The 25317-nt window shown below is 39.5% G+C and overlaps 3 protein-coding genes across 11 annotated transcripts in view; 1 reads left to right on the top strand and 2 right to left on the bottom strand.

The window, feature by feature from the left end:
• The window catches only part of USP49 (ubiquitin specific peptidase 49), a 126201-nt gene extending 113561 nt beyond the window's left edge, over positions 1-12640 (top strand). For 4 of the 6 annotated variants that reach the window (XM_051996923.1, XM_051996921.1, XM_051996922.1 and 1 more), the window contains 2 exons: positions 3328-3436; positions 4334-5701. In XM_051996923.1, the coding sequence (XP_051852883.1) occupies positions 3328-3436; positions 4334-4760 (536 nt within the window). In that variant the 3' untranslated portion in view covers positions 4761-5701. The other 2 variants (XM_051996925.1, XM_051996926.1) reach the window with 2 other exon arrangements.
• Positions 1487-14603, bottom strand: TOMM6 (translocase of outer mitochondrial membrane 6). Of its 2 annotated transcripts, none has more exons than XM_051996965.1 (3): positions 14162-14603; positions 13182-13286; positions 1487-1588 (listed from the first exon to the last, which is right to left on the bottom strand). In XM_051996965.1, exons 1-2 carry the CDS (start codon positions 14302-14304, stop codon positions 13190-13192), a joined length of 240 nt encoding a protein of 79 aa, XP_051852925.1. In that variant the 5' UTR covers positions 14305-14603; the 3' UTR covers positions 1487-1588; positions 13182-13189. The 2 variants fall into 2 exon arrangements, with proteins under 2 accessions (XP_051852925.1, XP_051852924.1); XM_051996964.1 differs by lacking the exon at positions 1487-1588 and adding an exon at positions 12644-13031.
• Positions 14604-14692: 89 nt separating this feature from the next.
• On the bottom strand, positions 14693-25093 carry PRICKLE4 (prickle planar cell polarity protein 4). 3 transcript variants are annotated; one of them, XM_051996942.1, is made up of 7 exons: positions 24452-25093; positions 20920-21074; positions 20284-20391; positions 19652-19789; positions 18497-18700; positions 17968-18166; positions 14693-15584 (listed from the first exon to the last, which is right to left on the bottom strand). In XM_051996942.1, exons 2-7 carry the CDS (start codon positions 21064-21066, stop codon positions 15232-15234), a joined length of 1149 nt encoding a protein of 382 aa, XP_051852902.1. In that variant the 5' UTR covers positions 21067-21074; positions 24452-25093; the 3' UTR covers positions 14693-15231. The 3 variants fall into 3 exon arrangements, with proteins under 3 accessions (XP_051852902.1, XP_051852901.1, XP_051852903.1); XM_051996941.1 differs by lacking the exon at positions 24452-25093 and having other exon boundaries at positions 20920-23466; XM_051996943.1 differs by lacking the exons at positions 19652-19789; positions 24452-25093 and having other exon boundaries at positions 20920-23462.
• Between the last annotated feature and the right edge of the window lie 224 nt (positions 25094-25317).

Below are 25317 nucleotides of genomic sequence, written 5' to 3'. Positions count from 1 at the left end.
GTCATACAGTTAAAATGTATGAAATTTTAAACTCAACTCTTCCTGAATTCAAGGCCAACACACTCTACTTACCTAGGTTTTGTTCAAATAGTTATTTTTCCTTTTTATTACAGAAGATGGCTCCCCAAGGAGTATGGAGTGGGGGAGAAGAGGGAGGGAAACAATGTCTTCGGAAATTAAAATACTTTTTAAAATGAAAGAAAACTGTAAATACATAACAGGGGCTAGGACTTCATTGAAATTCTAAGACATATGGTAGAATGATATTGTTTATTAGTTTAAATTGAGATTTCTGATATAATCATTAGAGATGCTTCAGAAAGGATTTATGGGTGCTGTAGCCTAGCTGAAGAAAGAGAAAGGAGGAATCCTTCATTTTAAAAATGTGGGGTTTGGGGGGAAATTGGGGTAATTAAATGAAGAAATTTAACTGAAATGGTTTTTGAAAACAAATTGGCTTGTTTTCTGAGGTTTTGTTCTGAATGTTTCTGAAGAGTTGACAGTTTTCATAGATATTATAAGAAGTTTATTTTCCCCATTTTGTAATTTGGATTTTTAGCAATATGATTGTAAAGACTCATTTACTGTACCAATTGAGACAGTTCTCCTGATCAAACAGCATGGAAAGTTCAGGTTTAATCTTTCATCAATTTAAAAAGAATAATTTAAAAAATAACATTATGGGAAAATCTGAAAACAGATTTGTTAAGACAACTCTATACTACTGGGTGAAGAAATTCTATATTAATGCCACTTTAAATATATTTTTGTATAATTTTTAAGTCAGAGGGGTATTGATGGACTTTAAAGAATTAGAGGAAAAGTCATCTAGCAGTATCATTTCACTGGTTAAAAATCATTAACTAGCCGTAAAACACACCCATGCTTATTCATAGAGTTTTGGAGGCAGATTTTAAAATGTCTAGGATTGGAGCAGCAGTATCTGGCTGCTTTCTTTAAGAAAAATGAATCACAACATAGCACAAAATTTCTTAATGGTTTGGTTTTGTCTGATTGACATATATTGGACATAATAAATTTTTATAAAAGCTCACATTTAAAATTATTATTTCCATTGCCCAAACTTGTCATACTAATTTTCATTTGTTTTGTTTAAAAGTGTGGGGAGGGGGCCGAGGGGGGGGAGGGGAGATAGTAAAGAAAACCCATAATGATGGGAAAGATGTGTTGATCTTTTAATTTGGGATTGTCCATAAATATCAATATTCTACCTTTCTCTAACACTGTAGCATAACAAAAGGAATCCAGAACTGATACATTTTGATTGAACCTGAATTTTCTCTCTTCCTTGTGATTGAATTAAATCTTATTTCAGGAGAACAAAAATCAGTTCTTGATTGTTAAATCATAAGGTGAGTGTATTGGTCTTTGTCAGAGTTCCCTAGGCAGAGCAGCAATTTAATCTTTCAGAATTTTCAGAATGAAATTTTCTGGATAATAAGATTGCAAAACAAGGTCATGTTGGTTAATTTTCAGAACATTTATTCCTCCGTTCCTTATTCCTTCTATATCACTGTTGCCCATCATTGCAAAGGCATTTCTTGTGATTCATCCATTCTGCTGCAGTCTGTAATGAGATCAACAGCAACTCTGTAACAAATAGTTATTGTAACAAATAGCTTGTGATAAGTCATCTGGTTACGATTTGCCACACTTGGTGGTGTGAAACAGATGATATGGCATGACAGCAGAAATGTTTGTCTTTGCAGATGTGGAGGCTATGTTATCAGTAACTCAGATAATTAGGAGGCACTATGGGGAACCACTCAACTAATTTCACATTCCCCCTCCATACATATATTTAATTAAAATAACAGAAGCCGTCAGCAAATGGTTACAAAGATGGCTTCTGATGGAAATTAAGATGCCCTCAGTTGTATGACTTATCTCTTGAAATATTGCAGTGTATCTCCCTACATGATCCAACAACTTTACATGCCTTGTGTGACATTTGAATATCAGTTCTGCTTTGGACCTAGATGGTCACCTTCAGCCAGTCTCCCAAACTGACTCTGTATTTCCAGAAGGATTTTTTAATCTGGGGATAGAAAATGATGAAGGTACTGATTATCAGATCAAATACAGCATCAAAATACAGAGCCCTGTATAGACAAATTATGTTGAAGAAAGATCTTGGTTAAATGCTTTTGTTAATTAAGAATTCTTATTTTCCCTCTTTGCTATTAACTCCAAACTGAATTTTTTCTCCATCTTATTTCACTTATGCACAAGAGCCTCAGTTGAAATCCTTTCTCAGTGGACATTTTGTGGACCCCACTATAATGCCCACCACTTGAAAGTGTCAGTTGACTTTTAGCTTGAATTCAAGGGATACACTTCCACTTACAATTTCATGAAAATATTCTTTCAGGTAAAACTATCTTATGGGGTAGTTTTTACAGTAACATTATTAGATTTTTTTTTTCATGGTTCCAGACTTATGATCTCATTGGTATAGGGAACTGATCACAAAGTAATTCCATCTACCAATACTGATTAGAAGGTATTCTGAAATTTTTGCCTAGAGTACTGATAGGTTAAGTGATTTTTGCTCAGCAGTATGTTATGTCAAGAGGGAAATTTTAATTCAAGGTTTCTTGTCTCTGAGGCTAGGTTTCTATTTACTACTGCACATTACACTATACTACTGTGTGACCAAAATTTAGATTAAAAATTCAAAATTGGTCTTTATTGGTACTTGAGCCCATAGGAAGATTCTAGGGACTTAGCTCCCCTACATAAATGACACCTTCAGAAAGCATTTACAGTGATGAGAGAGCTAAAGAATCTAGACATATCCTAGAAGTAGGGAGGGAAAGTGGTTAATTTTCCTCCACAAGAATCTTCCCAATACAGAGCTTGAACAAAGTTCTCTGAGATTTCAACACCACTTTTTCCCACTCCTCCTTTCTAACTATCCTCCTCCCTCTCCCTCACAATAAATTCCTTATTAGGAGTATTCTACCAATATTTATTAAAACTCTTCCAGACTGTAGTAGATTGTTTCTTAAGTTGCAGAGGCTAAAGTAATGATTATTTTGTGGTCAAGTCTTTGGTAGTGAGCCTGAATTCAGTGTGGTCCCTGTATAATAGTTTGTCATTAGGTATTGTGTTTAAAACCTTTCCAGCTTGGTGTAAAATCTCCCTAAGCTTATGCTCTGCTGGCATAATATTTGATAATCTTTTTATAAATCCATGTTAACAAGAGGATATTATTTTTTGTAGTGGGGGAATTGATCTGATCCCTTTCCTAACAAAAGGATAATTCAGTAAATAATTTATTTTATGTCTACCCCAACCATGCAGGCAGACGGCGTAAATCCTCTCCCAAGCCCCTGATTCTGAGTGAAGCTAGAAAGCAGTTAATGATCTACAGACTACCTCAGGTCCTCCGACTGCACCTTAAGCGATTCAGGTGAGCATCTTTTAGGAGACATAGGTGCTGGTAAGCAGTGGGAATCTGTGCTGTGAGAAGCTTTAGTTAAGCCAACATCCCTTTAGGACTGGCAAAAGATGGCCCCTTTGAGATTCTTGGACTCCCTATGGAGTTCATGGGAGATTTAACATCTTATCCACAGTTATTCTGTGTTAATAGACAGCAGGGGACTTAAATATCTGCTCCCTTGGCTCTGTTTAATTGAACTTCCTGCTTTTGGTTTGATGGCTCAGAGGTTCTCTGGAATTGCTTAGATTTTATATGGCGTTATTTCTAGGATAGAATGAGACAGGAATTTTATAACAGATGAAAAGACTGGGGGAAGGAATGAGATACCAAAAAATCAATAACTAAATTGGTTAGGGATTTCTATCTTCAAAGCATATTTTGAAATACTGATTAATCTATTCTCAAAATGTGTGTTTGAGAATAATTTTACAAAGATACACATAGAAGGAAAGCTACATGTCCTACAAACACATCTTTTTTTTTTTTTAATTTAATTTTATTTAATAATGACTTTATATTGACAGAACCCATGCCAGGGCAATTTTTTACAACATTATCCCTTGCACTCGCTTATGTTTCGATTTTTCCCCTCCCTCCCTCCACCCCCTCCCCAAGATGGCAAGCAGTCCTATATATGTTAGATATGTTGCAGTATATCCTAGATACAATATATGCTACAAACACATCTTTGTCTAGGGTTGTGCCCATTTCTATTAGTGAAAAGAATTTTGTAGAATACTAATTATATAGTAGCAATGAAAACACTCAACATCCCTGCCATCACCAAACCTCTCCCCCCATATCACTTTTTGTAAATATGTATCTGCTTTGCTTCTGATGAAGCCTTACATAACATCCCTGTTCTAGGTGGTCTGGACGTAATCACCGTGAGAAGATTGGGGTCCATGTCGTCTTTGACCAGGTATTAACCATGGAACCTTACTGCTGCAGGGACACTCTCTCCTCTCTTGACAAAGAAACCTTTGCCTATGACCTCTCTGCAGTGGTGATGCATCACGGGAAAGGGTTTGGCTCAGGACACTACACAGCATATTGCTACAACACAGAGGGAGGTGCGTGTAACTTTTTCCAGGATGTGGACACCATAAATTGTCAGTGTGTTCATAATGTGTGTGCTTTCTTTGCCATTCAGGTCCTATTAAGTATCCCTAATAGGGCAAATCTCTTAACTCTCTGTAAGAGGAAGATCAAATCCATTAAATGGATAAAGTCAAAAGATTTGAGTTTCAGCTCTAGTTCTTATCTACTGCTGACCTTTCATTTTTCCCATTAGAAATAGGGAAATGAAAGTGTCATAGGATAGGAAATCACAGACTCAGTATCAGAACTAGAAGAGATTAAAGAGATATTCTGGTCCCACACCTTTATTCTGTAGAATAGGCACCTGAGATGCAAAAAGATTAAGTGACTAGCCCCACCAAACTCACAGAGGTAGTAAAGTACAGAGTTCAGAATTTGATTACTGGCCTTCTTAAACCCAATTCTGGGGAATCTTTTCCACTCTTAACTTTGTGCTCTGACTTCCCTTTTCAGGGTATGTACTTGTGCTTCTAAAGGTATTGCTAAGAATAGGCTGGTTAAGTTTTTTAGCTAGATATAGGAAAAAAATGAGGACTATGTGGTTTTTCTGACTTGGCTTTTTATAAAAAGTGTCTGTTCTCCTCAGGTCTATAAGAATCACAAAACAATCAAACGTTTAAAAAATGTAAATGTTATTTTTCACATCAAACTATTTTAAGTCACCAAATCTGTCAGCTATTTGTTTGGGAACCTTTTAAATAATAAGAATATTCAAAAAACTACATCTCAGCAAATTCTAGTTTTCAATATTCAATTTTTGGTGATCCCTGGTAATTTACCTAGCCTATGAATTATCCAAATATCTTTGCAACAGCTTTTTTTTCCCCTTCTTTCAACCCATCCTCCTCCTATCCTTGACTTGTTAATACCTTCTCCAAAGCAGGAAGAGGGAGGATGGAAATCTTGGTATTTTGTTAACAGCACTGCTGTTATTAACTTTGGTGGGGATGAAAGTTGACATTAATATTTAAAACCAAATTTTCAAAGTGTCTATTGGTTTCACTTATCTGTTCTCAGTAGAAAGATTTTAAGAGTTGGCTATCTTTAGAATTTTTCTGCTCCTTTTATCTTGTGGTCTCAGCTGCTGCTCTAAAAGCAGAAAGGTTGGATAGTAATTCTCTTTCTTTCCCTTTGATTTCCTAGGTTTTTGGGTCCACTGTAACGACTCCAAGCTGAATGTATGTAGTGTCGAGGAAGTGTGCAAAACCCAGGCCTACATCCTTTTTTACACTCAAAGAACAGTGCAGGGCAATGCAGGAATCTCTGAAACCCAACTCCAAGCTCAGGTGCGGTCCAACAACAGTGATGAGGACAGAAGATTGACATTCCCCTGAAGGGATCATAGGTCACCCAATGACCTCTGGCTTGTTTTTGAAACTGTCGGTGTTCATACATCCTTCCTCTTTGTAGGAATTAAGACTGACTGAAGGAACAGATTTGCCACACTCTGGGGTCAAGAGTAGGAGTTGTCAGGCTACTTAGTCCTGTCATGAAAATTTGTAGTCAGTTTCTTTTTAATGTATTTGGATATTCCCCACTTTCCATAAAACAGAACAAAAGGAACAACCTCTTTAGTCATCATCCTTTTTATCACCACCTCTCCATTATAAAAGGGGGATCTTGGCATTAGGGAGATAAATGTAAAATGATGGTGTTCAACAAGGGGAGAAGCCTTGTTATAATCTCTCCATTATGCCTTCTCTCCCCACCCCCCCAATCAGTGCAAACCAGCACTCTGAGCAGGTATAGCCCCAGCTATTAGTTATTCCCAAGTGAGGAGTCCTAGACTTAGGTCAACTGCCTTATCAGGCTGGTTACCCCCAGGTTTAAGCTAGATAATACATGTCCCAGGTCTGGGTTGGCTCTGGTAGCAGGACATTTGGATAGATGTGTGCTAGGCATTTGTCAATCCAGGATAACATTGGCTGGGGAATCATTGCAATTGTGCACTAAAAGGAGGGAGGGGGGAAGCAAACCACATGAAAAGTGCCCATGGAACATTTTTTTGTCTTTAAAAAAAATGTCATTACCAACTTTAGGAAGACAAATTCTGAAGTTTTCTTAAGCTTTTTTGGATGAGCAGAGTGTAAACCAAGATCCCTATATGAAGCAAAGTCAGTAGTCACTTTAAAAATGCAACCAGGCTTTTGAAGTGTGTCTTATGTACTGCTCAGCTATGTATCATCTCTGGGTAGCCTATTTGGTCCACTTAACAACAGCTCTCATAGGAAAGCAACAAGATCAGCAAAGTCCATCCATTTTACTCCACTGCTTACTTCACTGCTAGAGTAAATATTAGAGCTGTAGGTCTGAATCATAGGCCTGAGATGTATGTCTGTCCTTGGGTCAGTCATCTATTCCTAGGCTTCTCCAAAAATCAAGTTATTGGGAATAGAGAAGCCTTTTAGTCTGGTATTTAACTTGAATGTTCACTGTGTTCCACAGCCCAACTCACTGACATTATAAACATCTCAAAGAGCATGGGCCTCAGTCATATACTTGAAGATTTGTATTATCCTGAGGAATGGCAGTTGCTCAGAAACATGTTCCCACTGTAGCTGCAGCTTGTTGCAGCTTACTGCTTCTGGGCCTGGTCAGATTCCTCCCAGATTTCTTGGGAATTCAGGATCACTTAGAATTATACTACCTGTTAGAGAATTAAAAGGTGATGTGATCCAGGTGCTGGTGAAATATGTACCTTACTCTTTAAATTGGATCCATAGCAAAAATTGTAATGAAATTTCACAGGTTGACCTTATATATGAATGTACCCTACTTACTAGCCAGCCACCACTGATCTTACCTTGTGAACCTTTTGGTTTTGGCAACTCAATTGAAAGTCATTTGCAAACCATAACAGCATTGTAGCTGTTGCTACAATGAATGAAGCCTCAGCTTATCAATATGAATGCTCATCTTTTGACTGAGTATATCACATTAATATTTGAATTCAGGTAGAGGTACAGCTGTCAAATGAACGGAATAAGAGTTGAAGGGGGTTTGGGAGGGAGGAAAGATGGGGTGGAGAGAAAGGAAGAAGCTGAAGAAAAAGCATAGGTTTAGCTATGCTGATGAATGGGATTTCCCAAGATCTGTAGCATTTGCTGTTGACCTCTTTTGAGATGGTCCCTCCTAAATGACCTACCAAACGGCACTGAGACATGGAGACATTACAAAGAAAAGATAGCTTACCCTTGTAGGGAGGAGAGTAATTATACTTTGAATTAAACTTGCTTTTTCCAACACTGTGAGGTTTCTGTAATATTTAGCTTTTATTTGGAAGCGATAGCGTATAGCATTTTTTATGCTGTTTGGTTTATATTGTCTCCTGCAGGCTTCTTTATATAAGCTTTGCCCAGGGCTCACTCTGCAGTACACTGTTTTAAAGTGTCGAAACGCGAGGGCCACCAGAGGAGGTTCTGATGTGGAGTTAAGCTCTCGAGGCCCAAATTGTTAATCAGCACAATTGGGAACAATGTTTTTCATGGTGACGGCAAAACCCATTTACCCTAAGAGCTAAGGATAGTAAACCTGTTAAAAGGAAAATAAAAATCGTGCCTCATCTTTCACTAAATTCTATATTTATTATTCTAGAATTATAGAAATTAAAAGATAGAAAGGACTAATAGAGTACCTACTCCATTCCTCTGGCCAGTCCAGGGGGAAACTTTTTAAAAGATAAAAAGCAAAACAGTGTGATAGGTTAATACAAATATTCAAATTTAATTTAAAAAATTAGTTTTATACCAAATGATTATAAGGATTATTAAGCTGATAAAAGAATGTGTAAAGTAAATGCTTAACTTGGCCAAACACCAATAGATCAAAATAATTTTTAAAGACCTTTTTTTTTTTTTTTTTTAAATTATAGAAACATGAGAACTATCATCCTAAAATACTAAACTCCTGAAACAGGGGTTTCAGTCAGTACAGAGGTTTTAAGAGGCCAAATCAGCCCTGGAAGCTAAATGAGAGTAAAATCTGAGCTGAAATTTTGGAAACAAGGGCTTACTTCCACTTGCTGAATCAGCCCACATTTCAAAACTCAAATGAAAGATTTAAAAGTAAAATGCCCTTTTTAAATTTGTGTAAATTGGATATAGACAAGTCTTAGTTGCTTCTTGCTTTCTAACATGAGAAAAAATTAAGAACCAAGTAAGACTTTTAGAGAAAGGCTACCAAATCCAATTCAAGTTTCTAATAGCAGAAACCTCAAGGACCCATTTTGTTCCAAAGAGCAATTAAATTATTCATTAAAATCTCATTCCTGGAACACTTATCACTTGGCCAGCATATTTACTTTCTACTATGATCTGCTTTCTCTGATGAAGGCATCCTGGCCCCAAAAGGTATTTTACCTCAGACTAGTTTGACCTTGATATTTTCATTCACCCTGAGTCAAGCATGTGTGCTAATATAGTGTTAATCAACAATTAACCCTCAGGTAGCCAAGAACTGAAGCTCTTAAAGAACAGGCCAGCTTAGATTCAGCCCCCCTTCAAGGATAGGAGGCAGTGCCACACTCTAAATTTACAGATGTCTCTCCAAATATCAAAAACAAAACTGGAAACTGTAGAATTGTTAATGTGTCCTATGGACTCAATAGCAGAGTTTATTTTTGTTTTGAATAGCAAGGCTTCTTGAGTCAATGATTGTAAAAAGTTCCTTACTCTGCCTATGCTTAGGCCCAGACAAATGCAAGAAAATACCATGAGATCTGAGACTGGCTGGACAAGGGTGCTTTTTACCACAACTGGGCTCCCATGTAAGCTCAAGCAGAGGTTTGACAATAGTCACTTAATGAGAACTTTTTGGGTGGGTGGGTGGGGGTGGGAGGAAGGCCAGAGCAGAGGGCTGGGGGGGAGGGGAGCTTTACTTTATTGATAAAGCTTTGTGAACTAATTTTATACAATTCATAAAATTTGGTGCCTTGTATCCAGTTTGGTTTGCATGGGACACGAGATTTAAGGAAAGGATCTCCTTATCAATCAAGAGACAAAGGAGTTTGCGTGGTTTTTCAAGGATTTTTAGTATCTTTTTATTTTTTTAATTTTAACATTTCATACCCGTATGGATGTAAGTTCTTACCAGCAGTTCTCAGTGTGGTGTATTTTATTATATGTGTCTAAAATCTTTGTATCTGTGATTATTCAAAGACAGATTCTTCCCCTCTCTCTTCTTCCAACTTGTCTCTTAATATATATGGTAATTCAGGCCTTTCCTAATCAGAGTGGGAGGGCTATCTCTCCCCAAACTCATCCAGTCTTTTTTTAGGAAACTTATGTTCAAAGAAGAAGGTGCAAAGCACAAATTTTTAGAAAAGACCTCTTAAGTTTCTAACAAGAACAGAAATGGTGTTAGAAGTTAAAAGGAACACAAAATTGTTTCCTCCTGTAATGGAGCAAGTATGGACTGAAGTTCTTTGCACAGAATTGGATGCAGCAGCAAAAAATGCAACAATCTCCCATATGTGAATATTAAGTTATCATGTAGGCTCAGCTGTAATAGGACAGCTCAACTTTCCTACCCAATAATCTCCTTCCATCCCATTCTAAATCCCTTGAAGAAGAAAACCACAAGCAGACCTAGTGTGCTCAGTAGAACAAGATGTGGGAGGAAAGTGAAAGAGGCTAGTAATCTTCCATTAGTCTCTGGCCTATTAATTTGATCCTTACCAATAGTGTTAATATTCTGTATATGAGAAGCATTCCATGAGATGATTTTCAATTACCTCACCATCTAAAACCCACTTGACAATTTGTATCAGTTTTTGAGAGTGGTGTCTTTGACAAAGCTTCCGTAGCCATTCTCCTGCAAAGGAGGCTATCCATATATACTTACATAGTGGGTGAATTTTGAGGGCAAGTGTTTTTTTAAGTTTCTAAATGTTTTCATTTTAAATGCAGAATTTGCCCTTTAGCACAGATCTTTGACTTCAGCCAGTTTATCTATAGAAATCTCACATAAAGCTTTTACATGTTTTTTACATACTTTTACATTAGCTACAAAACTTAAACAATTTTTTTTTTTGGCTGCTTATTCTGCTTCCTGTATCTTGGATCTAAGAAAACATTTTCCAATTTAATATCCAAGGGGCCACTTTAAGACCGCATTTTTAAAAAGCAATGAGTCACAACCTCTTTAAGACTGAAGGGATATCACATAAATTTGAGTTACTTGGCTTGGAGAAAATGAGGTATTGACAATTGGATAGGAAATAGAAAACAGTTATTTCCCACAACTGATGGGTGGTTACAGGAAATTGACTTGGTTTCTTTTTGGCATTTGCTGGATCATTAATTGTACTGGCACCAAATTATTACTCTCACAGGATCTGTTAATACAAACCTTTCCCACCTGCATTGTTGGAAAAAAGCCTAAATTCCCCAAAAAGTTTTCTTAAATGTTATTAAGGTGCTGTTAAGATTAAATTTTAATTGATCTTTTTTGCAATGTCCTAAGAATTTTTACTGAATTTTGATTAAATAAATTATTGCAAACAAATTAATCACAGCTATCAATAGATCTGATATTTTAAATAAGCTTTGATTTTTGTAGGGTACAAATATTCTTTTAAGATCATGTGTTGGTTGGTATTATAAGACTGGGCCATGCTATTGCCTACAATGCCTACCAGGACTGTTGTTTGCCTGCACTTTGGTGCAGTAGCATGATCTTTGCCTCATCTACTCATTTTAACAGTACTTTGTAGATTTGAAGTAAGAGTATCACCATCTCCCCAAAACTAATCCAGAGAGAGCCTGATTAATCAGATTTTCTGCTGCAAAGTTCTTTAGAGATCACATAATCTGACACATTCATTTTATAAGTGAGGAAAATGAGACCCAGAAAGTTTACTTAGTACCTCCTAGATAGTAATAGCATTTTCTTATTCACAGAAAAATACTATTCCTATTGGTATATGCTGTACTAGGATCTAGGAAGAAAATTATCTATTGAGACAAATGGCAGCATTAGAATTCTGACAGTAAATGAAGGAAAAGCTATATATTTTACCATCTTGAGGTAAAAATAAGTTCCATGAGGGCGGACTTTGGAATGTATTTCATATCATACAACAGATGCTTCATAAAAGTTTGTTGAACTGAAAGCATCTGTCCCAGCATCCGGCACTTCAGGAGATTCCATTCCAATTACTATGTTCAAAGCACTGTGTTAAATAGGAAAAAGCTGAGTATAAATTTCAGAGCTAAGGACCAAACATATCGGACCTTCCAAATCTGATCTATAATGAAAGCTATTTCCAAATTAAAGCCTTAATGGACTTAGGTCAGATCTATAATTGGCTATACCCAGCCTCTTTGCTCAATTCTTTTTTTTTTTTTTTACAAAAGTGTCTGTAAAACTTGTATTCCTCTCTAGTAACAATTTAGTTTTTAATGATCCCATTTGCCCCAGAAACACATTTCTGAAGACAGCAGCTGAGATGGCATCTGTACTTAACATTTTTAATCAATAGAAAATTTTCCCTCATTCCCAGGTCGGTCTCTTTGCATATTATGTTTATAAAGAACCTTGAGCTCTACATTCTATATATTTCATATTAGTTTCAGCAGCGTTTTTTTCAAGTGGAGTCCTTTTCATGCTAAGATAGAATGACCTTTCTTCCTCAGTGGCCTCATGTATAAAACACATTCATGCACTTCTCTGCCCTGTCTCCAGACTTGAAACCTGTATTCCACCAAGTGTCCTGGTGGCAACTGTTAAAATCTGCCTAAAGCCCTAAAATGCTATGCAACACCAAACTGGCATCCTCCCTACTCCTCCCCAAACCCTGTTCACAATTTATGTTCCTCTTCAGTGAGTTTCATCCCACAATTAACAATTTTTGGTGGTTGCAGTTTGCCTGGTTAGGATTTTTTTTTTTTAAGTTTTGTTTTCCCGTTAAATAAGCAGCTAACAAGTCCCCTCTTAAAACCCATGATGGGGGCCTGTTCCGTTCTCTTTTGGATGTGAAATATGAATCATGTTTTTATGATTTTTGTAAATCTTTACTCTTTTTACACATTGTTTTTGTAAGCTGAAGTTTCTTATTAAAAGAATAAAATCCCAGGGTCTTTGTTGACTGTCTTTATTTCAAACATTTTAGGAGAAAAAAATTTTTAATAACTGAAGAGAACAGCAAATGCCATTTGTAACACACACTGGCATCTGCCCAATCTTCAAGGATTTGTAAGATATGTACAATATATGGAGCAAAGGCAATATATACCCCACACCATGCCTAAGTAGAGACTGAAGCTATGGCTGATCATAGACTGACCCAGAAAAAAAGATAACAGAAGGGAATGTAGCAAGTCTGAATCAGATTTGTGGTAGCCAGTCAAAGCAGATCTTCTGATGGTCATGTTATGATCAAAGCTGCAAGTTGGATAGAGCTTCCAAGAAACTGCATTCAGATCACGGAAGGCAGTATTAGAAATGAAGTGTCACTAGTTAACATCTGTGGAAAAAATACATTGGACTTGAGTTTAACGTCCCTGCTTTCATTGCCATTCACTCAAGGGATAGTGAGCATGCATTAAGATGTATGGACATGATAACTCAAGGACTAACACATGCTGAGCATGATCCTAATAGTTTGAGTACTTACCAGCTGAGCTACAGGCCTGGCTGGGGTGCCATCAAGTCAATGTCACTCAGGTTCCGAGCCAGCCAGACACCGGCAGCAAAAAGTCCCAAATTAACAATCAAATTCCTGGAGAGCAGAGAAGCCTTTTAGTCCTAGCCCTGGTGATAATTTTTTATAAAGACATTTAGGAAAAATGACCTCTAATTCCCTTATAACACCCAGAGAAGACTTGCTTTAGAGGAAAGCTAATAAAAGTCAGGGGACATTGAAAACTCATCCTTTCCTCCAATCACAAGAACTGCTTAACTCTGATGAAAAACTGCCTGCAGGAAAACACAAAGCCATTAGATTCCCAGTTTTTGGATGGGGTTCTCTGAAAAGCAAGTGGAGAAACACGACACCAAAAAACGGGGGAGTATTTCAGGTTCGGGAGTCGGGAAACTGGTTCAAACCCTGGTGGCGACTTTTCTGAACCTCCTTTCCTCACACCTGCAAGGTGGAAAATGCTTTTACCTTCCCAACAGGTTTCCCACAAGTACCGTGGGAAAAACTTCATGTAAACGTTAAAGCATTAAAGTGTGGGCTATTTATACCGGCAGTTCACATTTCTGGGAAAAATGAGCCAGGTGAGGAGCGAAAGAAGCCATTCTGTTCGCCTGCCTGATTTTGGAAGAATGGAATTACAACATTCAGGTTTCAGATTTAATCTAGTCCAACTCCCTCTTTGTTACGGACGAGAAAACACAGGACAAGTCATAAAAATAGTTCCTCCTGCAGGGAAGGTGACTATCCCAAGGTGACACCGCGTGGCAGAGGCAGACCTCAGGCCCGTGTCCCCGCGAGTGCCTCTTCCTCAGCACGGCCCCCGCCCATGCCGAAGTAGGACCGTGGCTTTGGGGATCTTTCCGACAGCCACAGGGGAAGGAAGGATGGGGGAGCCACCCTGTCTCCGGCCAAAGAGACCGCAAAGGCGGCCTTCTCCCGAGCAGAGACCCTGTTACCTCCGGAAGTCGTTCCTGTCGGTGACAAAGCGGTAGGCGCTCCGCAGCCATTCCCCCACGGTCTCGGGGGTTCCAGTACCTCCGCCAGTGGCCCCCGCACATGGCACCGCCGGAGACGGCACCGAGGACCCGGTCGCAGCCATAGCAGGTAGCCCCAAGGGCTCAGCTCCACATGGGCGCGACTCACCAGCACGGCTGCTCGGCGCCCCTAATGCGCGTCACTTCCGGCCACAGCGAGTTTTTTCTTTCCTCCTCCTCCACTATTAATAGTCAAGCAACTCAAGGCCGACAGGGGGCGAGCGTGCTCTATGGACAGGACACGTGGCTGGGAGAGCTGGGTTCTTCGAGGCTCAAAGCCTGCAGGATTGGTCACCTGCCCAGCTTGTCACTCACACACTAGGGTCACTGGGCGGTCATTTTATTAAGTCTGACAGGCAGTCTTGTAAAAGAATAGAGCCAAAGGATAAGAAAGGGCCCCGAGATATTCTAGTCCAACACAAATTTGAGGAAAATAACAAAGTGGAAAGCCAATTTGTCCCAAGTCATATGGGCAGTTTATTTACACCACCGTGCCAGTACACCAGTCAGCAAGCACTAAGTGCCCACTTGGTGCCTGGCACAGTGCCCTCCTTCAAGATACGCCTATTAACTGACCCCCGGGTTTCAGAACCAAACCTTGACTGAAAATGTGATCGGCCTAAGGACAGCTGTTAACGAAAAGCTAATACTGTACTCGGAGCTCTAGCTGACCTTGCGGGCAAAGAGCTGGGCTAGTCCCCGAAGGTGTGAAGGCCCAGAAAGTATATGCTAATCAGGAGGATGCGCCTTCCCCCAGAATCCTCCGCACTCACTCCCACCCCAGGAACGGGACCTTGAACTGAGGAAACGGCAGCATTTTTATCCATTGCAGTCTCCTTCACTGAGGACTCCAGGCTCCATTTCGGAGGGGAGGGGGGGAGGGGGGAAGAGAAGGAAGAAGGAAGGGAGCGTTCCCTCTGGGACAGAAGCTCAGGTTCACATCGATCACCACCTGTAACTGAAGCAGTACTAAGGATGGGGAGGGCAGAATTCTAGCAGACTCTACACTGTCTCCCTGGGGCTCTGCCCCCAGCATGCAAGTGAAGACTGCCAGGAGCATCAAGGCTCCCAGCTCCTGGCTGGGGTAGAGGTTGTCCAAGAAAAAAGCCATCAGGTTCAGAGTCTGAAGAGGAAGAACAAGTGGGGCAGGGTCCTTCTTCTCCTGGAAGCGGGGTCCTCAAAGAGCGACTCAGTCTTCTCCCTGTGTGGCCCTCCTCAAGGATCCCAGCGCTGTTTAGGAAGCTCTGAGAAATCTCATCTTTCTCAAGGCTGTCTCTAGGCTGCTCCATCCCGTTTTCATGACAGGAAGTGGAGGAGACAATGGTAGGATCATTGCTCTGGGAGGCTGTGAGAGAACAAGCAACAGAGGTCAACCTATCAATCAGCAAACATCACTCACAATTCTCAATCTTTTTGCTGGATCATTGTCACATTGTTTTAAATGGGAGCATACAAGATTCCCTCCTTTTCAATTTCCTTTTGAAAGTTGTCTTTCCTCATTAGAATATAAGCTCCTTGAGAGCAAGGATTGTCTGTATTTGTATTCCTGGACTTGAGTTACCTTTAACCTCTATTGGGCATTTAAAGTTCTTCAAAAACCTATGTTTCCATTCATATACATCCCCCTTAACACAATCTGTGGTCCAGCCAAACTAGGCTTGCTGTTTCTCATCAAGAATATTTCATATCCCTAGTTGGAACCTTTCCATGTGCACCACCAAGTTTGGAATGCATTCCTCCTCGATCCTATCAATAAGTAAGTACCTACTGTGTGTCAGGCCCTGTGCTAAACACTAAGAACGCAAAGAACAGCAAAAAGGTTCTTTACAGACTCAACTCAAATGCCACCTCTTATAAAAGCCCTTTCCTGATCTCCCTTCTTTTGCCTTCTTGCAAAATTATTTTGTATTTTGTATATGCTTCTCTTTGTAAATATGGACTGAGATACAATGTAAGCTCCTTGAGATAAGAGAATGTTTTATTTTTTGGTTATTGTATCCCTCATATCTACCAATTTTTAAAATGCTAGAGGACTGATCATTTGATACTTTTGTGTCAGGACCTGAAGATGCAAAGACATAGGGTGATAGAAACTTAATGTATAGCTGGAAGTGTCTTTAAATATCTAGTCCAACTAGTGGCAAGAGCTGAGCTCAAATTCCATTAACTCTCTCGTCTTACAACAAAGAAAATTGAAGCCATGAGAAGTTAAGTGACTTGTCTAAGATCCTTTAAGGAGTAAGTAGATTCTACAAGAAAGGGTCATTTTTGAGTCTCCCTTTTGAGGACCAATCCCCAACTCATCAAACTTTGAGTCTTGTTTAAGCATCAAGTTACTTTCGTGTTCCTGCCATCCAGCTTCAAGAGAGAGAGGGTGAGAGAGGACAATTCTACTTCAGAATGCTGAAGGAAAAGACTCTGGGAAGAACTAACAGTCCCCATTATGTCTCTATATCCAGCATACTATTCTAAAGACTTAAAGGAGTTTCCCTTTTAGAGATTTAGGACCTCTAGGACCTCTGTCTTGACTGAGCTGAGTTAACTTGCTTCCAATGTGAGAGTGCCTTCACTCTGTATTGTCTGTTTTCATCCTCCTATGTAGACTTTCTCTGACTTCTGTTATGCTGTGATTTATATAAATAGGTTTCTTTGCTATTTGCTGTGTGTTCATTGGGAAAGTGGGAAAGAGTCAAGCCTTGAATATACACCTCCCCCCCAAATGACAAGACAATCAAAAGTTAGATGGAATCTAATCCTAGAATATAGGATATTCCTATATTCCTAGATTATAATCAGGAGAATAGATATACTTCTAACTTGATACTCTCAATGAAGAGAGCAAAGTGTTGGCCTAGAACCCCAACTTCCAGCTTTCTTTCTTGGTAGGAATAAAATCTTCCTTGGAGAAGGGTAGAGGAAATGCCTCCTTTTGAGCCACAAAAAGATAGCCCTTGCCATTTGAAGAGCCTCACTACACATGTGGAACTCTTTGCTACCTGTGGGAGTTTTGTCTATAAGATATACTTTTGGGTCACTTATTTTTACAAAATATTGTTGGGTTTGTGGGGGTAGGGTTTGGGTTTGTGGTTGTTTTTCCTAGAAGTTGGCCATTTAGTCCCTTTTGTCTAAGTTTCCTCATCTATAAAATAAGTTGAAAAAGGAAATGGCAAACCATTCCAGTATCTTTGTAAGAGAACCCCAAATGGGGTAAAAAAAGACTCACATACAACTGAAAATTACAATAAAATCTTTAAATTGCCATGATAAAAACTCAAGCCTTGAATAACACCACTTCCTTTGGCCTCCATTCTCTTCTGATTGGAGAGCTAGACAGGGGTGTAACAAATTCCTTTCAATGTCTTCTTTCACAGAGGGCATAAATTGGACTTTTTGTTCCCCTTCACTCAGCATCTGCTGCTCTGATCTCAACTTCATGGAACAAGATGCAAGATACCCTATGCCAGATAGTCCCTGTGTCCCTCTCTTCTCCCCCATTACCACTTCCTTTTCCTGCAGTTTTTTATATGTCCTTTCCTCCCATTTTATTGTAAACTCCTCGAAGGTATAGAGTTTTTTTTTTAATTGTATCCCCAGCATTTAGCATAGCACCTGGAACAAAGCAGGTGCTTAATAAATGTTTATTAGATTATATTGGATTGGATTGGAATCAGATCCCAGCCTAGAGCCCCTCTAGTTGTGTGTCCTTTAAGTTGGTTCTCTTTTCTTACCAAAGGCCTCTCCTCCTCCAGACTGGCTGGGGTCCAAATCAGAGTGAAGACGAATTTCAAAGCATCTGGGGCAACAGGGACCACTACCAGGCAGAGCATATTGCCCTGAGGTAAGGGGTCTTGTACAGTCTAAGCAGCAGAAATGATTTTCATGCCAGTGCCTCCCTGCAGCCTCTGTGCACCGGCCAGAAAAGATGAGCTACAGAGGAAGGGAAAGAACAGAAAGAGAGATGTGAAGGGGCCTACTTGAGATCGAGGAGGGTAAAAAGCCTGCAGATTATAGAATGTGAAGGCTGGTTGGGGGTTCCTGGATCAAACACTAGACTGGAAGCTAAGAGACCTGTGTCTTCAGAAATTTTCTGCCACTAACCTGACCAAGATTCTGTAGCTCAATTTTCTAATTCATAAATTGAGGGTACTGAGCTGCAATAGTTTTAAAGCTTGGCCCTCAGGTCTCCAGCTCTTCCCCTGACCTAACCTCCTTCTTTCTGCTCTTCCTTCCCTCCCCTCCCAAGGGAACCATACCTACTTGGTCACAGGCAGGGCAGCGAGGTCGGAGCAGCTCTGCATGGTGCCTGCCACAGTACAGGTGTCCCTTGTGGTAGAAATAGATCAGGTCTAGTAGGGCCTGGCTACAGGCCTGACAGGTAAAACAATCAGGATGCCAGCAACTCTTCTCCCCTGCCCTAGCTGCAAACACCCCAGGCTCACCTGGTTTCAGATTTGTACCACACTGTGGGATAAGGAACAATGTTAGAAAGAGCCAGGAGAAATTTATATCCCCTTACTTTCCAGCCTCTTACATGCAGCTTCTAGAACATTTATATCTTTTACTTTAGCCTCTAAGGTCATCTCCACACCATCGATTCTTTCCTCCATCTCTTAGCCTCTGCCATTCTCCTCCAAAGCATGGTTACCTATTCACATATATACAGGCGCACACACACACACACACACACACATCCTAGTCTCTATCATATTCTTTCCTCAAATCCAAATTCTTTTGTTAACTTTCCTCCACTTTTCTATTCCTCCATGAAGTTTTCCTCAGATAGTATTTCTATAATATTCTGTCCACACTCCTTCTTATAGTTTTTTTAAAAATTGAACTTAAATGCATAAGGAGAAAAATTAACATAAAAAGAGGATTCATATAAAACTATGAATTTCTATTTCACACTCTTTTTTTTTTTTTAAACTATGTAATAAATATTATACTTTTCTTCTTTTTTTTAAGGGTCTGATATTTCATCAATGTAAGCTATCCTAGATGAGGAACTTCCAGTTCCAAACCAGATCAGCAATTTACAATTTTAAAACATTGCCTAGGAATACTGAGAGATAGTGACTTGCCCAGGTCATTCAGATATGGGACCTAATTCCCGGTTTTCTTGACTCTGTGGTTAGCTCTCTATCCTCTCTGTCATACTGACTCCATGCCCCTCAATACTTTTATTGGCAAAGGGCAATATTTTTTTTATATTTTTTATTTTTATATTTTATTTATATTTTTATATTATATTATTTATATTTTATAAATTTTTTATATTTTAAGGGCAAAACTAGCCCTTCCATATGATCCTGGAGTTGAAACAGAGATCTACAATGTTAGAAGGGGAGATGAGACAATAGTGATTCATTCCGGCCTAATGATGCGAAGAGGTGAGGATCTGGAGTAGTTCACCTTCTCACACATGTGTCCTTCAAACCTAGGGGGCACCATTCGGATAATCCCCTGACCCAGGGCCTGCTGTCTCCGATGGGCACTGAACAGCCGAAGCTGGAATCTCTCTTCTTCCCCAAGCATTGAACAGTACCTTTCCTGTCAAAATTCACAGTGATTTGTAGTGCATTATTATATGAAGGAGTAGTAAATTTAGACCAAAGAAAGACATTATTGATTGCTAGAAAGGAGATAGAGACTTCTTGCTTGAAAAGGAAAACTGTGAAGAGGAAGCTGGTAGGTAGTCCAATAAGAGAGAGAAAAAGAAAACCGAGTGCAAGCCCATCTGAATCTCACCTCTTCCAGAAATTTTCCTTGATAACACTCGATAGCAGTGATCTCATAGCACCATAGAATGAGAAGTGATTTGAGGTATCATTTTGTCCAAACCACTTTTATTTACAAGAATTCTTATTATTCCTCTTTTCTCCCTCTGCCCCCATTTCATCCATCCCAATTAGCAATGTGAAATTTTCAAGTCAGCTCAAAGAATACAGAATGAATTGAAATATCTGCTCTGGGAAAGAAGATAACTAAAAAAGAAAGCAAGGAGAACAGGAGCTAAACAGAAGGGGATGGTATTTGAGGCTCACATCACTGTCTTGTGGAGGTAGCTGCTGCAGGAGGGTCCGGATCCGAAGCCAATTGGGAGAGTTGTCAGATTCCACATGGAAGGACTCCAGGTCATGGTGTGCAGGCACCTGAAGAAACAAGCCAGAGACCTGGAACAACTGCTGGGAATTTGAAAGTATTTGGGATTCTTTCATCTCTTTTTCCACTCCATAGTAACATTTCACTTTACTCCCCTACAGATTCTTTCTGTATTCAGGGAACTCTGTTTGTTCCTGACTCCCCTTTATCAAAACTTGTGTCCATAATGATGAAGACATTTGAGGGATTTAGGAATAGTGTCCATTTCCTAAAATATCTGTTCCACTGGGACCTGAAACTTCACCATTAGAGAGCCATTCCTTTGGTTAAGTCCTTTCCCATAGTTCTCCTTTAAAATGTGAATATTTAGGCTGCACAAAATCCTTATCACTAGTGTGAATATTCTAGTGGGTCTGGTTTTCATTTAGAGAGAAGACCTGGGGGCTATATCTGAAGGTGGAGAAAGTTATATGAGACAGTTTTGACTAAACTTTACTCAACCGGAAAAACAAATTCCCCAATAGTAGATAGAAGATTCTGCTTGTTCAAGAGGAAGAAGAGAAAAGAGCCCTTATTACCTGAGAAGGTAGGGGATAAGTTCCTTCTTCCTCCAGGGTGCAGTAGGATTCACTGTCTAACAAGCAGACTGATGTCTCTTGATCCCTGGATGTAGATTTATCCTCTTGGTGGTTTTGGGAGCAGACTTCAGTAAACTCTACCAGCATGAAGGGATCTACTCAGTAAAAGGGTCTTTAATAATATCATCAGCATAATGATAACTAGTTTTTATATAGTGCTTTAAAGCTTGTCTTAATCACTGACTGATGTTACCTCACCAAAATGAAACCTTTTAAAGATCTTAGCTTAAAAAGGCCAGCTTCTTCCCACAGCAGCCAAGGCCATCTCTAGTCATCCTAATTTACATTTTGCCACTGGACTCAAATGACTGAGGAGGAGAAAGTGAGGCCCTTCCTCACTTACAATTCACTTGCATGTCATAACATCACCTTCCTGATATCATGACCCTCTTCCAGAACAAAGGATAAATGACAATAACAAAGTTTGCCAAAGCACTTTCCAAATTTTATATGAGTCTATCCTCACAAAAGCCATGGGAAATAGGTGCTATCATTTATCCCCATCTTACAAATGAGAAAATCAAGGCAGTCAAATGTGAAGTGATTCATTCAGAATTACACAGCTAGTAAGTATCTCAGACCAGATTTCCTGACTTCAGGTTTGGTACTCTATCCACTGCAGCGTCACCTACCTGACTGATAAGGAACAAAGAGCCATGAACTGGGAATCAAGAATTCCTGGACTTGAGGAACTGAGGAATGGCCGAATAAGTTATGGCATATGAAAGTAATGTAATATTATTGTACTATGAAAATACTGATCAGGCTAATTTTAGAAAACCCTGGAGAGATTTACATGAACTGATGCTGAGCAAAACAAGCAGAACCAAGAAAACATTGTACATAGCAATAGCAAAATAGTGCAATGATCAATTATAATTCTTCTTACTAGTTCAGAGAGCCAAAGCAATTCCAACAAACTTTGGATGGAAAATGCCATCCTCATCCAGAGAGAGAATTATGGAAATTGAATATAAATCAACATGTTATGCTCACTTTTGATTCTTCTTCTGTATTTTTTAAAACTGTGGTTTTTCCCTTTTTTACTGATTTTTCTCTTCCAATATGATTCATATGGAAATATGTAAAAAGTGAATGTACATGTATAACCAAAATAAATGTTGTTTTACATGTAACTGGGGAAAATAAAAATAAAAAATGACAGTAAAAAAAAAAAAACACCCTTCTACCCTTCATCTTCTTTATATGTAAAATGAAGCGTACAAAATCCATGATTTCTGACGTCTCTTTAATACTCTGTGACCCTGCGTCCTACTCTTCATTAAGCAGACAGTCAGAACCCCTATTTTCAAAATGTGCCATGCTATAAGATTTGGAGTCAAAAGACTTGGGTTTGAATCTCATTTCTGCCACTGTCTAGTTGTATTACCTTAGAAATATTACTTCACCTCAGTATTCTCCCAGATGTTCATCCAAATCCCACTCACCTTTCTAGAATTAGAGTTCATGTAATCTTCCCTGACCACAGGAGTCACTACTGTCCTTTTCTTCTTCTGAACCCCATTGCATTGATGGTCTCTTGTACCGTGGCATTTAATTTTCTTATTGTTTTCCTTTTTTTTTCTTCCTAATTAGACTGTAATATCATTGAGTGAGGAAAAACTAGGCGGTGAAGTGGATAAATCTGCCCTTTGACACTTAGTAGCTATGTGACCCTGAGCAAATCACTTAACCCGTTTACCTCAGTTTTCTCATCTGTAAAATGAGCTGGAGGGAAAAATGGCAAGCCACTCCAATATCTTTGCCAAGGAAACCCCAAAGAATTGAACATAACTGAATGGGATGGAACCTCTCTCCATTTCCTTCAACCTAGTCATTGAAATAGATCAATAGCTATGTTGATGAAAAATTGGCTTTTTAGTCTCAGCTCCTTCTAAAATGAAAATAATAATTCTTGCACCACCTCACAAAGTTGCTATAAGGAATTAACCTTTATTAACCACAAATACTTATGTGAAAGGGAATTATTTTTATTAAAGATCCTGGAAGTGGAGTTGACAGGCAGAGTTTAGCCTATTAAAGCAGTAAGTCGTCCTCCAACAACCCCTCCATCAGCCACCAAATGTTTTTATGGGTGACCCTTTCCAGCTCTATCCTACCTCTCCCACACCCCATTTCCTTCCTCCTAACTTCCCTAGGGTTCTTTGCTAGATTTCCTGTAGGGAGGAGATCAGATCTGAGTTACCTTTATATTATGCTCCCTATTCAGTCAGTGATTTTCTTGCAAGATGCTGAGCTCCTGAGAAAGAGAATCTTTGAATCACAGCAGCTCAGAATTGGAAGGAAACGCAGAATTCAGATTCAAACTATATCTGAACAATATCCCTGGCAAGTGGTCATCTAGCATAGGGCTTCTTAAACTTTTTTCCACTCTTGACCCCTTTTGCCCCAAGAAATTTTTAGGTGACTCTGGGTATGTAGATATATAAAATATACCAATCAAACACTTACTTCTAATAAATTATAAATTATTTCAAAACAATTATCTGATACATATATATATATATAATATATATATAGTTATTATTTATCAAAGACAAAGCAACCATGCTAACGAGATGGATGTGCTTGTTTATTTTTACAAAAAGAATTAACTCTTGGCAAAATATCTGATAATTTTTTACTGTTGCCAAATTTTTGGTGACTCCCCCCCCCACAATCAGCTATGAAACCCCACATGTGATTCCCCACTCACAGTTTAAGAAGCTTTGATCTAACCTTTGCTGGAAGATCTTCTATAAGGGGAAAATCATTACCTCCTTCATAACAATCCTGGTGCATTTTAGGAAATCTCTGTAAAATGTTTTGCCTTCCCTTGTAATTTCCACCAGATATTGCTGCTAATTCAGCCCTCTCCACCAAGCAGAACAAGACTATAACAAAATTCAAAGAATTTAGTATTGAGTCTGGTGGCAAAGGATCTGGATTCCAATTCTAGCCTTTGGGGTCCCCTCCAGTTCTAAATCTAGAACCCTGTAAAATTATTATTCATTTGAAAACTGTGTCCCCCTGAGTGTTATTGTCTCCCATAGGCTTTGGGTTTTCATCCTAAGACATATAAACAGACTTGTCAGAAAAGAAGTAGCTACTTGAAATGGAGAATGTTTTCTAGTAGCAAACACAAATGCTTTTATTTCCCGTGCTCTCCCCTTTGACTATCCTCCCTAAGTAACTGCCTGCTTTGTTTACCCTTAGTTTCAGCCCTAATCTAATGGCCTTTTCAGAAAAACAGCTCCTTCTTTATATGAAGATGGCAATCCTGTGCCCTTAGAAGCCAGCGGGAGGGAGGTCGAGTATGGATGGAGCTGGGTTCCAGAAGAAAGTTTCCTAAATGATGATGACCAGGACGTAGGGTGATCCTATTCCCTTAAAATCACACTGTACAGTAAATCGCTTCCACCCGCAAAGGCTCCCAGGCTCCCTCGGTCCTAGGCCTTCCCCATTCACTTGCCTGTAGCTTTCTCTCCTCCAGACCCCAGGGTTCGCTTAAGAAGTCCTCGAGGGGCCAGGTGCTGCGGAATTCCTAAGAAGTAGAGAGTGGGAAAGACTCGATTTGTTCGGTCCTGCGTTAGGGATACTCAGCACGGAGCTGAGCGTGAATTCTCCAACTCTTGTCAGTTCAAAGATTAACCAGCCGTCCTCCCCGCCAGGGGCAGTGCCCTCTGGGGCCCCAGAGCAGCCCGGATGGGTGGGGAGGAGAGAAGAGAAGGAAAGGGAAAGAGGCAGAATTCCGGCATGGGATCCGCCTCCGGAGAATCATCCTAAGCAGCCAAACCGGTGGGGAGAGAAACAGGGCACGTGGGGAGCAGGAAGGAAGCAGATCTACCATTCCGTTCAAGACACCTTTTTCTTCTCCCTCCCTTCCAGTCCCCCAAACTGTGTCAGGTTAGAAATTTCACGGTGTCACCTCCCTCCCGGCCAGGGCATCTGCCCCTGGGCCGCCTTCCATTCCATTACTCTCTCCATCCCCGCCCCTCCCCTTCCAATTTCGTTCTCGATTAGACTGCAGCTGGAAGACAAAAGTCTGAAGCACCCGTCCAGGAAAATGGGGAGAGAGGGCAGGGAGGAAAAGTGTTTCCTGGGTGTCCCAGTACGAAGCAGTAACACAGAGCGTCACCCTCCAGGACTATAACAAATACAATCAATAAACATAAATAAATGAATTTATGTGTTAAGAAATATATTAGTTAATATATAATAAAATATAAATAAACAAATTTAATAAATAAAAAATATAAATAAAAACAATAAAACTTGAAAAGGTTTGCATATATTTATGTACCATTCATTTAATGTAAATTGAAGACACAACTTTCT

Source organism: Antechinus flavipes, chromosome 4, assembly GCF_016432865.1.
Source record: "Antechinus flavipes isolate AdamAnt ecotype Samford, QLD, Australia chromosome 4, AdamAnt_v2, whole genome shotgun sequence".
Taxonomy (NCBI): Eukaryota; Metazoa; Chordata; class Mammalia; order Dasyuromorphia; family Dasyuridae; genus Antechinus; species Antechinus flavipes.
This window is presented reverse-complemented; position numbering and strand designations above follow the sequence as displayed.

What these genes read in the sequence shown, in the direction of transcription:
- TOMM6 (XM_051996965.1), bottom strand. Translation starts at nt 14,304, where the DNA reads ATGGCTGCGACCGGGTCCTCGGTGCCGTCTCCGGCGGTGCCATGTGCG. An exon ending in GACAGGAACGACTTCCGGAG is followed by an intron (nt 13,287 to 14,161) that starts GTAACAGGGTCT and finishes TCTGCTCTCCAG; the next exon opens with GAATTTGATTGTTAATTTGG.
- PRICKLE4 (XM_051996942.1), bottom strand. Translation starts at nt 21,066, where the DNA reads ATGCTGGTAGAGTTTACTGAAGTCTGCTCCCAAAACCACCAAGAGGAT. An exon ending in AAGGACACATGTGTGAGAAG is followed by an intron (nt 18,701 to 19,651) that starts GTGAACTACTCC and finishes CTTATCCCACAG; the next exon opens with TGTGGTACAAATCTGAAACC. An exon ending in TGGAGGAGGAGAGGCCTTTG is followed by an intron (nt 15,585 to 17,967) that starts GTAAGAAAAGAG and finishes GTTCTCTCACAG; the next exon opens with CCTCCCAGAGCAATGATCCT.